Below are 15,277 nucleotides of genomic sequence, written 5' to 3'. Positions count from 1 at the left end.
GCACAAAAGACTATCCCAATGAGGACACACATACAGTTGTTCTCTTAGTATTTATTTATGAGCACAAAGCTAAGAACACAAAGGAACAATGAAAACCAGAACAAAGAGACGTTAAAAGAAATCGCCACGGTGATTTTACTTCAGAAACATGTAGACAGGTAGAAATGGAGGCTGCAGCCTGACCGCTCAGTTTGTTACCTGTTGAAGTTCAGGGTCTGGCTGCTGGGCTGGGGTCGACATACCCTCTGGGTTCTTGGCTAGCTTAGCGTTAGCATGCAATCTGTGCAGGTACTTGCAGAGAGCCAGTGTTGTGTTAGCACCATAATGCACTTCTTTCTGTCTTGGAAGCAGTTTGTATTTTACAATCATGCTCTCGTGCTTTTGTGGAATAAAAATAAAAGTAATGTAAAAATCTACGCTGCAGACTGCGCCACACAAACCGAAATCATCATCATATGCAAGTGGAACTGAAAAGACTGATAGGCTATTATTAGCTATTATTATTAGCATATTAGCATATATTAGCAATTCCGAGGATGAAACTACTGGGAACCGATTCTCAGTTCACATCCCTAGCTGTAGCTTGCTGTTAATTTCAGTCACTAAGTTGGCCCTTTCATTCATGTTTGTGCTGTTGGTGTCTTTTTATTAGAATTTTATAAAAAATGGTATAGCCTCCTGTGTAGTACAGCCACTTTTTCAGCAAATAGAAAATTCTTTGCCTCGCATTCAGCTTATAGATGGAGCTTGCTAACTATGCTAACAAACATTAGCTAGTTAATGCTCCATACCACCCGCACATCCAGATGTGCTCCTTCTTGGGTCCAAAAACCCCAACATGGCAGTGCCTTAAATTGTAATGTTGAGGCTTTAAAATGCTAACTTCAAAACCAAGCTGCAGAAGCAAAAAGAGGAATAATAACACTTCCTTCATAATAACACATGCTGGGGAAACTGCTCAGGAGAAGGATGCAAGAAGCAAAGCAACACACAGGAGGTGTATGCACAGAGGTCTGATTAGCAAATGAGGTACAATTGGAAACAATTATAGTGAGCTGACAATCAGGAAAGGAGGGAAAACCATCAGACAGGAAATATAAACACCAGACACATGTCTAAATTTACCTTTAAGATAAAAAGACTAAAGAATGAAGCTTGAGAAGAAGAGGAAACACTGAAACCTGTAACATACAAAAACACAAGACTAAATATAAAATGTAAAAAGGCCATCACAACACCATGGCGAGGTCCATTTGATATACAGTATTAAGTTACTCTATATAGCCAACATCCTGAAGCTATATTGTTCTTCTCTATCCCATTAGAGGCCACAGTGAACAGTCATCATGCTGTGGTTATTAGAAACAGCCAGAGCCAACGAGGCTGATAGACTGTCACATTTCTACTGCAGCACCTACTCTGCTTCAGTTAATCTTTCTGTATTAGTGCATGCTGCTCAGCCAGATCAGAAGCATGAGCCACAGAGGCCCACACTACATTTGGGCTGCATTTGTTTCCATGATAACAGTGTGAGTGATGTGTGGGCACAGAAGTGGCCTTACAGGAGATTGTCCTCAGAGACGTTATTAAGTACAAATAAGGGTGAGAGGTGTGAAGCGGTTAATAGGCTTCTCAGACATGCAGAACATTTATATTACTTGGCTGGAGTGGAAGTGTTTCGTCACACACAGAGGCAGCAGGGAAGAATGATGGGTAATGGCTACAGGATGTTTGTTTCACACACACACATACATATATAGAGAGGAAGAGAACAGGTGCACAGGCTTAAACACACACGACTGGTAGAGTCATATATCAGAGATGGTTACTAGATTTTTAAAGGAATTTTTCGAGGCAGGTCACTGGTGTTGATAGAGGATGTGGCTCTGAATGCTTTTCTAGTTTATTGTTTGGACTAACCAAGATATCTGAAACTAGCATACAGTGGTGTTAAAAAATGCTTGCCCCCTTCGTGAGTTACTATTTTTTTTGTAAATGTTTCAGATCATCAAAGAAATTGAAATACTAGAATAAGATAAGTCATGTAAAGCCATATAATGGCCCATCAAGGACTCATTTTAACCCTCGTCTCACATCTTAGCCTTAGCCTGTGCTAAGGCTAACCAAAGATCTGTAGCTAGCCATGAGGTGATTATTGAAGGTCAGCAAGCTGAACCTTTGTCTCTGTTTTATCTTATGTCCAAAGTTATGCTGTAAATTTTTGTTTAATTTAAAAATACAGTAGAAACAGTTTTATACATCAACTAGCTAGTTAGCTTACTGCTAACTTCTAACTCCATTTGACATCATAAACCTTTTTCATAAACTCCTGGACATTCGACTTTATTGTAAAGCCTGGACTATACTCTTTTGCGGACACAGACAATGATAGCTGGAGATCCGACGGCCGAATCATTCCTGATATACATCTTTGAGGCATCCAAGCAGATTCTAGTGGAGTCACGGACGTGGAAAGTATAAAACCCACTCGACACGTCGCAGAACAGCCACACTTATAATTATTGGGAGCTAAAATCTAAAATGTTGTTTATTCTAAATGGTACTTTGGTGCTTGTTTTTCTAATAGGAATGAGAACTCAGAATCAGATATGGCTAGTGATATCAAAATTAACAGAAGCATTAACATTATTTACAGATAAGGAAAGGGTTAAACTTAGAGCAGCTTGGGTCTGTTTTTTCTGTTGGAAACACTTTTAAAATGTTGAGTCATTCAAATTAAAATGTGGCCAAAGTTAAAAAATAAGGATATTAGTGAAAACAGAGAACCGCCCCACCCCGCCCCGCCACAGCTGTTAAAAATCTTTTGTATATGAGACACAGCCAATCAGAAGAAAGCTTAAAAGCCCTAAAGCAGTATGTTTCAGGTAGTGGATAAACTGAGGGCTGCACCAAGGCCAGTATGAGATATAATGTGACTAATTTGAACAGTGAATCAAGCAATCCTGCACAAGAATAATTACACAACTGGTCTCCTTCAACTATAAAATCATTGGAAAGTTCTCGCACAGGCTGGTGTGACCCCACTTTATCGTTCTTATGTCTCCTCAATGTTCAGATGATTATAATGTGATAATAGTTAGATAAACAGAAGAGATAACGATAGCTGGGGTTAGTGTTAGGCTCGTCTGTACCATCAGTGGTCCTGATGTGTTTGCTGATGGTTGTGACTGTTGTGACATATACAGAAACCTAAGTTTGAGCACAATTTCCCTTTGAGCTCCACATGTTAGAGATGAGCAATAGAAAAACACATAAGAAGCGTAGCGGCACTGTTAGCTTGCATCAGAAAGGTTGTGGGTTTGAATCCGCCATCTGGCCGGGTCGTATACGTTTGCTTGTTCTGTCCGGACACTCTGGCTTCCTCCACAGAACAAAGACATATACTCACCTCTATCCCAGCTGGGATCATCCCCCCTCCACAACCCTCAGTTAGATAATAGCACTTAATCCATTCAGATTTATTTAGCAACCTCCTTGAGGGCGCCCGACCCACCGCAGGATTCTACTGCTAAGGACTTAATTCTGTGCAGGACCCAGGTCGAGAGCAGAGTATAAGATGAGGGTCGATATTGGCCTGTCCCTACTTTACCTTGATGCAGCGCTGCCATTGCACTGAAAGGAAAAAAGGAAATGCGTAAGAAGTTTGCCTCGACACAGTCTGGAGGTACACCAGGCTACAAATTCACTGCGAGGTTTCAACTTTAACAATACCTGTCTGTTCCCCCAAATTTGGGATAAACAGATGACAGACTTCTCAGCTGTGTAATTCAATCAGTTAGAGATGTTCAGCAGTCTGAGGAGCTTGGAAAGAAACGGATGACCTGGATCACTGAGAACATACACAGATGTTCAGCAGTGTTAATTAAATAAAAGACTAAAAACAGTTTTTTGGACAGTTTCCTTCACAGCTGCATGCTGAGTGTGAGCAAACAAAGCTCTCAGAGGCTCACAGTTATTCAGCCAGGATTATTAAACTGTTCGAATACCTGTGGTGAGTTCAATTAAAGACTTGAAATTCAGAAAGCGTTGCAGTTCAGATGTTTATAGATTTATTTTGGTAGATTTCATGTCAATAAAATATGTGCACAGTTGCGGATCTCTTGGAAATCAAAGAGCCTACATTCTCCCTTATTCATACTGAAAATGATATAAAACAAGAATAGAAATATGATCTTTGATTGTTCTTTCAGCAGCAGTTGGTTCATTAAAATGCAATGCTCATGATGCCCCTGCTCTGGTGCCTTTACATTCAGTTCCACTCTGCTTGCTTGATCAGCAGCTGAGCAAATGCAGATTGTTCACAGATTTGACATTATGTGAAAAGCTGGAGCACATGTGTTTACTCAGTAGACATGACACTAGCTGTTAGTTTGCTCCTGACTACGACTTGAACCGCCTTTGTCTCTAACGTGTCGATGGATTATCTCTGACCCAACGTGCATCCTTATAACATTAAGGCATGTCATCTTCTCCTCGAGTGCTCCCCCCACCCCCAGCCTCACTAACCTTCCCTTTCCAGCAGGGAAAGGACCCATTAATAGCAAGTGTCAGCTCCTTCACGTTTTCAAGGTTGAGGAGCATCTTTTGTGCTAAATATAGATTCTCCTGGCCGAACCGCCTACATGGTTATTATGCTGCTGATGCTCTGTCACTGGCTTTTACCTCCTATACTGTGTAATGCTGCTTGCATGCTAGCATGCAATGCGAGCCTCCCCTCCCTCTCACAGAAATGCTGCAATGCGTCTCCCTCAGCCAAGACTGGGTCAGTGTAACTCAGCAGCAGGAGCCACTGAAGCGTACCCATAGCAACAGCCAGTAAGACTTGTGGCTGTGGATGGTTTTTTTGGCAATATTGTTGTGATTGTACATGAGAAAGATGTAGGATTGAACCCCCACCCCTCTGTCATCAGGGCTTTAGTTAGTGGCAGTGAAGAAAAAACCCAGTGTGGAAAACAGAGGGCGGGGCTGAGGATGTTAAGGATTGTTGCTGCAAATGTTGAAGGAATTTATATTATCACCAGCACTTTGCTCCATTCTGACACATTTCACTCAGTTTTGTCGCAGTGTTTGATGCAGATGTGTTTTAAAGTCTTTCATCTCTTCATCTTCAAACTTTTAGCCTGTTGATGGGACACAACAGATAAACACTGCCCACTGATATCACCTAATGCCATTTCATTTGGAGATATTAGTAAAGAAGGTTGATATTGACTCTATATTCATCCAATACTTTGATGTATGAGCCTGTATGTTCACGACCAATTACGTTTCCAGCAGTCTCAGCTGATATACACATAGCTGTGTTAGAAAATGCTAACGTGCTAACACGACAGCATGTTAGCATATCTGGGTTTGAGAACAAACTCTGAGAAAAGCCTTCTGCTACTCTCAGCTGTACACTGACTTCATTTACAGAACTATAAACTGTTCTCTAACTTTCACTCTTTTTACTTGTTTTATGTTTAAAGATTCTGTTTGATACGTGTGTAAATGCTCTGATGTCGATAGTGAGATTTCAGAAGTAAAAATCCCAAACATATTCTCCATAGAGACTTTGATTATGAGCTACAGTATAATGATGTAAACTGTCCAACATTTCTTTGGGCTATGACTTGTCCTTGGTTTAACAAAAATTGTTTTTATTAGCAGTTTCATGGAAAAGAACTGGTCTACTGACAAAAACTGAAACAGCAATATCTGTGATTGGTGGAGGCTGCTGTAACCACAGAGGTGGTGATGAATGTGAGGTTACATGCTGAGAGTGAAGCTTCAGAAACCACAAGAGCAGTGACTACACTCAGGAACGAAGCACCATGCCATATCTGTAACTCGGCTCTTCTTTACACATCAAATCTGTTTATGGTCACAATTCACCTCATAGCTGGTTATCCTTGTTGGAGGATGGTCTGGAATGTCAGTGGAGTAAATGAATGTGAGCTCTGGAAGCAGAATGCTTAAAAAAGCTCTGATGTGACTTGTATAGTTTATGTAAAGCACTTTGAACTGCATTGTCATTGAAATGCTCTTAAATCTTAACTTGCATTGCCATGCTTATCATCCAACGTTACGGATGCTCTACAGCCCTGATATTTACTTGACAGAGGAACATGTGAGACTCTGCACTTGTATTCTACCAGAAATTCTTTTTGCCAATCGGTTTGGCTTTAATCAGCTGATGGTTTGCGTCTTGTTCCTGCCTGGTCATCAGAAGACCTTTTAAGTTTTTATGTATCTGTTCCTGCAGGCCAGCGAATTCTCCAGTATCAGAGTGATGTCCTCCAGACGGTTGTGTTGGTGAACCCATCAGAGGAAACTGCTGTTTCAGAGGTGAGTCACATTCAGAGAGCATACAGGAAACGAGTGCGTGGCGATGATGAAACTGTTTGGTTCCTATTTGGAAAAGTTTTTTAATTTAAGTCACACTGAGGAGTTCTGGGCCAAAGTGTTCAATGTGATCTGAACTCAGTTTATCTTATGAAGACTGTAGCAATACCTGCTGTTCACCAGGGATCCCAGAGTTGGAGGTCCATGCCTGTCCCAGGCTTCTCTGATTAGCATCAGTACACTTTGTCAGCTGAAGGCCCACAGTGTGAGTCACAGACAGTGTTTTCATATTCTGTGTTATCTTTGACTGCAGATAACAACTTTCATACTATTTTTGTTTACACAGGTCGACCTCATAGCTTTAATTAGTCACTATAAACATTTAATTAGTCCTTGACGAGTAACTTGCATCTGTAGATCAATGTGAAACTACTGCCAAGTCTACATCTACAGGACTGAAACACCTGGTCCCTCAAGCTGCCCAAGAAACTCACCGTTTTGTGTGTTTATTCTCCTTTTAATCATTTTCCTTAAGGCTACAGCATCTCAGCTTCTCAGCTACTTATGACTAAATCGAGACTTTAAATGTGCCTAAAACGGGTCCTGTTTGTTGCAGAAATAGAAAATACTTTTTCAAACATTCTATTTTGGGTATTAAGTGACAGGCGCTCATTTTTAGACTGCTACATTTAGATTTGTAAAAAGGAGCAGGAGTTTTTGCAGGCTGACTCACCTTTTTTTTCTTAAACTCATTTTGTTAGAGCAGCTATTTTGATTGGACATATTTAGCGTTCCATTCATCACTCACAGGACAAACTGCAGCTATTTTACTCATTTCCAGCTCCATGTAGGCTACTCTGTTCTACATTTTAGCAGCTTTGCATGATGACTTGTTAGCTTCATAGACAAAACAGGAATAATATTGAATAATATTTATATCCATTATTCACAAAAAGAAAAATATCCATTTATTAAGAACATAATAAATGGTGGCCCCTCTGGTGTTGGCCAGAGGGGCCGATGGCAGCCTCGCCTCTGTCAGTCTGCCCCAGGACAGCTGTGGCTACAACCGTAGCTTGCCTCCACCAGTGTGTGAATGTGAGTGTGAATGAATAATGGCATTGTAAAGCGCTTTGGGTGCCTTGAAAAGTGCTATATAAATCCAATCCATTATTATTATTATTAGTATTATCATTATTATAAAGAACATTTAATTATTTTGTAATCATCCTGCCTGAATTGCTTAACAAACATCTGTAAAGCATTTTTCTTTCATTTGCTTATCAGCAGCAGTTGGCCCTGGTAGTCCAGGAGCACAGCAGTCATCTGGCTATGCTTTACTTATGAAAGAAAGAGAAAACAAGGAGCCTTTTGTGCACAAATAGATTGTGTTTCTGGTACAGGCTGGGCTGTGTTGCACCCTTTCAGTTCATCCTAAAGCTGCCGTTTTAGGTCATCTCCCTTTAAGGCTAGCTTTCCTTTTTCCCCGTGTCTGATTGGCTGCTTTTCACAAACAGAAAGTTGGAATTGCAGGTTCACGTGGGATAAAATGATGCTTTAGGTGTTTGGATGTCTTTGAATCAGTCCACCACACGTTTGGGTACTGAAACATTTTTCATCATCCTTATGCTGCCATTTGACTATTTTGTATGTATTTCTGGTAGATTATTGATGATATAGTATTCTAAATATATCAGTTGTTGTTAAAGTTGTATTACTATCCTCTGCCTAGACTCGCTCACTGATCACCGACTCTGCTGCAAATAAGTTGCTGATCCTGAGCGGCCAGAGCTCTGAGCAAGGCGGTGACATCCAACTGCAAAGTGGAGCCTTCACCTGGCAACATTTCTCCGACATCATCGCCAACCCTGAAGTGAATACTTTATTTCAGTGTATGTGTGTATAGGTCAACGTGGAACTATAAAAATGATTTTGGGTCATGTTTCCCTCTTCCTGTGTTTGATTGAAGGTGACTGAAGTCCTGTCCAGGGCCTCTTCTGAGCAACCGTTGAAGCTTACCGTTTCCTGTCAGGGAGAAGGGGGCTGGAGCTCCCTGGGCCAAAGCCAGGAGCAGCAGTCACTCCTAAATCTTCTGGAATACCGCCTGAACCCCGAACCCCACCTCCCCAACATGGACGGAGTCACAGAGTTTACAGAGTATGTTGCAGAGACAGTGGATGTGCCGTCACCCTTTGACCTTCTGGAGCCCCCAACCTCCGGTGGGTTTCTGAAGCTGTCCAAGCCCTGCTGCTACATCTTCCCTGGAGGCAGGGGAGACTCTGCTCTGTTTGCCGTCAATGGATTCAACATCCTGGTGGATGGTGGGTCTGAGCGGAAGTCCTGCTTCTGGAAGCTGGTTCGGCACCTGGACAGGATCGACTCTGTCCTGCTTACCCATATTGGCGCAGATAACCTCCCTGGCATCAATGGGCTGTTCCAGCGAAAGATTGCTGAGCAGGAGGAAGAGAGGAACCAAGACTCTGGCTCCAGCAGCAGCGGTGACTGGATGAAGAACCTTATTTCCCCCGAGCTCGGGATTGTGTTTTTCAATGTCCCGGAGAAGCTGCGGATGCCCGAGTCCACCCTTAAGGTAAAGCGAAGCATTGAGGAAGCATCTCTGACACTGCAGTACCTCAACAAGCTTGGCATCACACCAGAGCCTCTTCATAGGGTAGTAAGCAACACGACTGAACCTATCACACTGTTCCACAAGCTTGGTGTGGGAAAGTTAGACATGTATGTTCTAAACCCTGTAAAAGAAAGCAAAGAGATGCAGTTTCTAATGCAGAAATGGGCCGGAAACAGCAAGGCCAAGACAGGGATCATGATGCCGAACGGAAAAGAAGGAGAAATATCGGTCCCCTATTTAACGTCAGTCACAGCTCTCATCGTGTGGATTCCTCATCGTCCGACAGAAAAGATAGTCCGTGTGCTTTTCCCAGGAAATGCACCACAGAATAAAATATTTGAAGGCCTAGAGAAACTAAAGCACCTGGACTTTCTGCGATACCCAGTGGCTACACAAAAAGACATATCATCCGGCGCACCACCTCCCATCATAAAACAAACCAAAATAAGATCAAGAACTGATAGCAAAGAGAGTCTGAAATCTTCGCCCAAACCACATTTGAAAACAACTAAGAAAGAAGCCAGTGGACCGGAGGAAGAGTCAAAGAGCGATACCGGCAAAGAAAATAAGGCTGAAAAGAAGGAAGAGAAGAAACCCAAAAGTGAAAGTCTAAAAGCCACCAAGCAACAGAAAAACAGTGAAGTAGCCCCTGGAGTTAAGAAGACGGAAAAAAAGAAAATATCAAAGGAGAAAGCTGCCAAGCAAGAGAAAGCATCAAAGATGGATGAGAAAAAAGACAAAGAGAAAAAAGAAATGAAGAAAGAGAAACGCGAGGTAAAGAAAGACGAGAACATACGAAAGGAGGAGAAGAAAGAAAGCAAAGCCAAGGAGGACAAAAAGAAAGATCCAAGTAAACCTGAACTGAGAAAAATCACAAAACCAGACCTGAAACCTTTAACCCCTGAGGTGAGGAAAACTTTGCACAAGGCCAAGACTCAGACTAAACCTAAAAGCGACAAAAATAAAGCAGTGAAGGAGGAAGCGAATGAGAAAAAACCAGTTTCAAAGAATGTGCCTGAAGAGGTTGAGGCAGCAGCTCTGGCTGACAGGTCCATTGTGTCCTCACCCGAAGACCTCACTGAGGACTTTGAGGCATTGAAACAAGAAGAGCTGTCCAAACACAAGACAGAACTAATCCAGAACGATGTCATGCCTGAGCTAACAGTGCTCTCTGACGCTAAAGTTTCTTCCTTAGTTTTCCCTGAGGAAAAGGTCACAGCCTCAACCACTGAGACAAAGTCTGCTTCACCCAAATCTCCAGTCAAACAGGAAGAACAGGTGGTGGCAGCTACTCAAAAGAAGAACGACGGCAATGATGGTTCCAATAAAAAGTACGAAGAGGAGAAAATGGAAAAATATGATAAATACTCCATAAAAGATGATGTAAAAGATAGATTGAAGAAGAGCGAGAGCTCAGAGGAAGAGGGCGATGTAATCGAGAAAGCTGAACTTGAAGGGACAGAAGACGATGAGGTCCTGAAGTATAAAACCGAGGAGGTGAAAAAGGAAAAAGCAAAGGAGTGGGACACCAAGCCATCGGAGCAAAAACCTTTACCAACTGCACAGGCAATAACAGCCTCTGCCTCAGAGCAGTTCTCTTTTATCCAAGATGAAACCATACCCGGATACTCTGAGACTGAACAGACCATCTCTGATGAGGAGATCCACGAGGATACCGAGGACAGGATTCCACAGCTGCGCTATGATGTGGGCTCTTATGACATCTCTGTTCCTGACGTTCCCGGCACCTTTGATTCGATGCATGGTATAAAGGAGCTGAAGAGCTCCGCTATATCTGACGTTGCCGATGTCAAACCCAAAGCCTTTATGGGAGGTCCCGAACCAGAGCTTGCGCCTTACCCCACCATCATTGCTGCTCCTCTTGCTGAAGAGGAGCACATCTCCTCAGCCACATCCATCACAGAATATGACAAACTGTCATCCTTTGCCACATCTGTAGCTGAAGACCAGTCCGTTGCCTCCGTGACAGCGCCCCAGACTGAGGAGGCTGGGCGGAACTCTCTCATGCTGGATACCATCAACAGCATCCCCTCACGTGCAGAGGCTGCCCAAGGGAAGGACTATCTCCACTCAGCAGGAACCATCTCACCCACCTCCTCTCTAGAGGATGACAAGTGTTTTAAGTCTCCTTCCTCTGATGAGTACCAGCCCCACATCCCTGAGATTGAGGGTGAGGGGAATGTCCCATCAGTCCAGGATGAAGAAGATGATGATGAGGACGAGGATGAAGACCAGACCCCAAACGTTGACATCCCTCTTGGTAAACTTCAAGAGGGCTACGAACATGCAGCCTCTATGATGCTCCAGGAGAAGGAGAAATCGCCCTCGTCCACTTTTTCTCCTTCTCCATTCTCCACTACACAGTACTCACCCTCACAGTCTATCAAAGAAAACCTCTTCACTGCAGAGGGATTTAAGACTGGTGTTGAAATAAAGCCTGTATCACCCCCTCCTTCATCATTCTCCCCAGGGCTAGAGTCCCACTCCAGGCAGGAGAGTGAGGAAAGATGCCTCAGTCCGGACGATAGCACCATGAAACTTGCATCACCCACACAGTCTGTGCCTACCAGCAGCGGCTACTCTCCGACAGAGGAGAAGCCCTTTAGGACAGAAGACAGAGACGAGGCAGTGACCAGCACGAAAGCTGACATCCAGAAAACAGAGAAATCAGTCACCATCTCAGACAATACCTCCTTCATTGGTGTGTCAGGTGACAAGACCATGTTTGAAGCATCTGAAGAATCTGATGACGATGATGATGACGATTATTATGCCAAAAAGGATCTACAGCCTACAGTTAAGGCAAAGCTTATGGAGGCCAAAGAGGGTTGCTTCTTGGATGATGACTTTAGCTTTGAAGCAAAATCTGCAGGAACTCAAAAGGAAGTTGTGAGCTCAGGCAAAACGAATGTGGCCTTTAGCACAGAGGAGAAACCCAAACCTCACGTGACGTATTCGGACAAAGATGAAAAAGATGATGACTTTCCAGTTAGGGTAGGGTCTCAGCCCGTTTTGAGTGATCGTGCCGAAGCTGACATTACAAAAGACAGCGCAGAAAAAACAGACATCATTATTAAAGAGCCTGAGAAAAGTGTTCAGTTCAATCTGTATGAGTTTCCCGAGAAGGAGGGTAAAGTAAAGGCCTCGTATGTAAGACAAGACACTCCCTATGTGCACGGCAAAACGTTCTCTTATAGTGACATTTACGACAGCAAGACAAGCTCAATTGACTCTGACTCATTTCGCCAGGAGTCCTTAGAGGTCCTTAAAGTGGAGAAAGACGTAGCAAAGGACAGCGTGGATCTGCTGAAACATGAGCCGCCCTTCACAGTCAGGGATAAGATGTCAGAAAACGAGGGATTTGCTGTTTCTTATGGAAAAGAGTCCTCATCGTGGCTAGACTCCAAGAGCACTCCAGCTACGGCTCAATTTGAGAAAGAGGTGAAAGAAAAGGAGACATTCGAACACAGTGAAAGTAGTCGATTCCCTTCAGTGGCTGACAGACCCGAGGCATGGACCACTTCTTTGTCATCAGAAAAAGACGTCAGAGTCCCGACTGATAGCACTGAGGCCTCAGCGTTGGGTGTAGACAAGCTAGCTGCCTCGGCCTACAACGAGAAAGGTGCGTGCTTGGAGATTGATATGCGAAAGCTAACGGCAAGAGACGAGGAGGACTATGATGATGATATTGTTGATGACGACGAAGAAGAGGTAGATGATGAAGAGGAGGAGGAAGAGGATGAAGGTGCTGTTGATTCTGATATGGAGAAAGGTGCCAAAGAGAAATCTGAAAAGGAAGTGAAAAGTCCAGTCAGTGAAACGCTTGGCCAAGACAAGCCTGAGTTCATGGTTTCTATGGCTGGATATGGTTACAGCGGTCAGGGGAAGCCGGTTATTACAGAAAGCAGCTCTAGCTCCCTCACAACGGTCGAAGATAAAGCCAAGACCGACTCATCATCGGTAAGTGGAAAACCACTGGATTTAGGAGCTGCAGGTTTCTCTAGCTACTCATCGGGATTTGAATACAGCAGCGGAAGTGACGAGAAGGAGTCATTTGTGTCCAGTCAAAGCTCAGACAAAGCAAGAGACAACTTCACCTTGAAATCAACAGACGGCAACTATTACCAGAACGACAGAGCCGATTCTGATTTTGAGAAAAAAAAGACACCAGATCTTCTAAGTAAGAGATCGCTGGACACAAGCTTCCAGTACACCACAACCACCGCTGCCCCTGGGTTCTCCTCCTCTTCGGCGTACAGCTACTCCTCCTCCACCTCGGGGTCTCTGTCCACCAGCCGTCAGTTCGGAGAGGAGTTGGAGACACCTGCCTCAGCCGAACCTCTCTTTGAGTACTCCTCCTTCAAAGATGAACACTCACCCGTTACGGATTCTCCATTCTCCAGCTCTGCTGTCGCAAAAGATGACTATTTAGAAGTGACTGAGAAAGAAATTACGGCTACGAGCACAGCTGAGACTACCTCCGGTTTGGCCCGCTTCTCACCTTTCAGTCCTTTTGAAGAGGTTAAATCCTTCCCCTCCCTCTCGTCCAGTACCCTTACTGATGACAAGAAGGAGCACACGACTTCATTAGGTTCATTAGGTGGACTAACAGATAAAGTCTCTCAGCCCGAGTGTTTCTCTAAGCCTGAGTGGTCTGAAGGGTCCCAGCTGGACACAGCTGTTGGATTTGGGGCCACAGCAGCGTTGCCATTCTCTCAACTTTCAGATTTCTCCAAGGACAAGGAGGCAGCTAGTGCTGCTCTGTTTGGCATCACGTCCTCGCCTCGGCCAGACATAGAAGGCAAACATTACTTTGAGGAGACCGAAAGCAGCGAAGAAGAGGACGAGGAAGCGTATATGCGTGAGATGACAAGGAGGTCTCCTTCTAGTGGCCTGGCTAGTAGCCTTTTATTTTCTGACAAGCCTGTTGCTCCACCCATCGCTGAAAAGCCAGGAGATGTGCTTCCAGATGTTCTTGGCTCCTACACTCCCTCAACGCTTCAGACCAGCAAGCCAGACACAGTGAACGGGCCCACGGAGGTCAGCACGAGTTCCATGCTCCCACCTGCAGCAGCAGTAACTGGTGCAGCTTTAGGCTCAGCCAAGCTGGTGTCACATGAGGGAGCGGCAGGTTATGTAAGGAGCTCCTATGAGTGGGAAATCCCAAAATCCCAGATGGGAATGGTGCCAGGAGACTCCCCCCCTCATTACCGCCACGATGATGAGTTTGAAGAGGAGTGCGAGATGGAGCCAGAGCATCCTGCCCGCCCGCTCTCACTCTCCTCAACTGATCAGCCGTTCCGTTCACCGTTCTACGGGGAGGAGTGCAGCCGGGGAGGGCATGACGACGAGGATGACGATGACGACAGCGATCGGGATGCACCCATAGGAGCCACCTCCTCTTATACCAGCCGCTCCTCTCCAGGATATTCATCTTCTGAGTACAGGCAACGCAAAGAAGACCTCTCACCTTCCTTCATCAACCCCTGCATGCGGCAACTCTCCAGCGACGAGGACGATGAGGAGCAAGGCCGCAGAAGTGATCAGTCGCAGGAGGGTGACGAGCACGACCTCTCAGTCAAGAGAAGGGCTCACAAGCACGCCCATCAAAACCAATCCCACAGCAGGGACAGCAGTTCTCTGCACCAAACTGGCGGGATGTCAGCAGGATTAGGCTTGGCCACAGAGGACACTCCACCCACCTCGGTCAGCGAGTCTCTGGCCTCCCAGTCAGATTCTGATGCACCCCCGGGCACTGAAGAATACCCTTCAGCTACTGGTGAAGGCAACATGGACTCAGATGAGGATGCTGACTACATGCCAGTCGATAAAGCTGCCCTAGGAGGAGGCAGCCACCACTTTACCTCCAGAAGGAACCACGATCCTCCTCCTGCTCCCCTCATGGATCCTTCCCCACACCCCCCACGGCCAGACGTTTGCATGGTGGATCCCGACTCTTTAGACAACGGCTCCCTGAAGAAAGAGCCAAAAACTAAGAGCTTAAAGAAGACTGCAGGCAAAACCAAATCAGGATCACCAGCTAGGCGCAAGCGGTCTCCTATGCCTGTCAAACAGACGCAGTCTCCTCGTAGTGCTTCGCTGAAAAAGAAGGAGGCCGACAAGAGCTCGCGGATGTCTCGTCTTTCAGATGGACAGGGCTCCAAAGATGACGACCTGTCCAGGTCAAGCTACAACCCTGGCAAAGGGCTGACTAATGGTGTCAAAAGCAGTTCAGGTGAGCAAATGTCATTGAAAACATAACATCCTAACACTTTACACAAC

At 44.7% G+C, this 15,277-nt stretch overlaps 1 protein-coding gene across 2 annotated transcripts in view; it reads left to right on the top strand.

The window, feature by feature from the left end:
* The window catches only part of map1aa (microtubule-associated protein 1Aa), a 46,596-nt gene that overhangs the window by 25,074 nt on the left and 6,245 nt on the right, over positions 1 to 15,277 (top strand). For both annotated transcript variants that reach the window (XM_005461637.4, XM_005461638.4), the window contains 3 exons: positions 6,266 to 6,348; positions 8,078 to 8,218; positions 8,315 to 15,230. In XM_005461637.4, the coding sequence (XP_005461694.3) occupies positions 6,266 to 6,348; positions 8,078 to 8,218; positions 8,315 to 15,230 (7,140 nt within the window). The remainder of the gene's footprint in view (positions 1 to 6,265; positions 6,349 to 8,077; positions 8,219 to 8,314; positions 15,231 to 15,277) is intronic.

This window comes from Oreochromis niloticus, linkage group LG1 (assembly GCF_001858045.2).
Source record: "Oreochromis niloticus isolate F11D_XX linkage group LG1, O_niloticus_UMD_NMBU, whole genome shotgun sequence".
In the NCBI taxonomy this organism is placed as follows: Eukaryota; Metazoa; Chordata; class Actinopteri; order Cichliformes; family Cichlidae; genus Oreochromis; species Oreochromis niloticus.
Note: the sequence above shows the minus strand (reverse complement) of the source record. Positions and strands in the feature narration are given on the sequence as shown.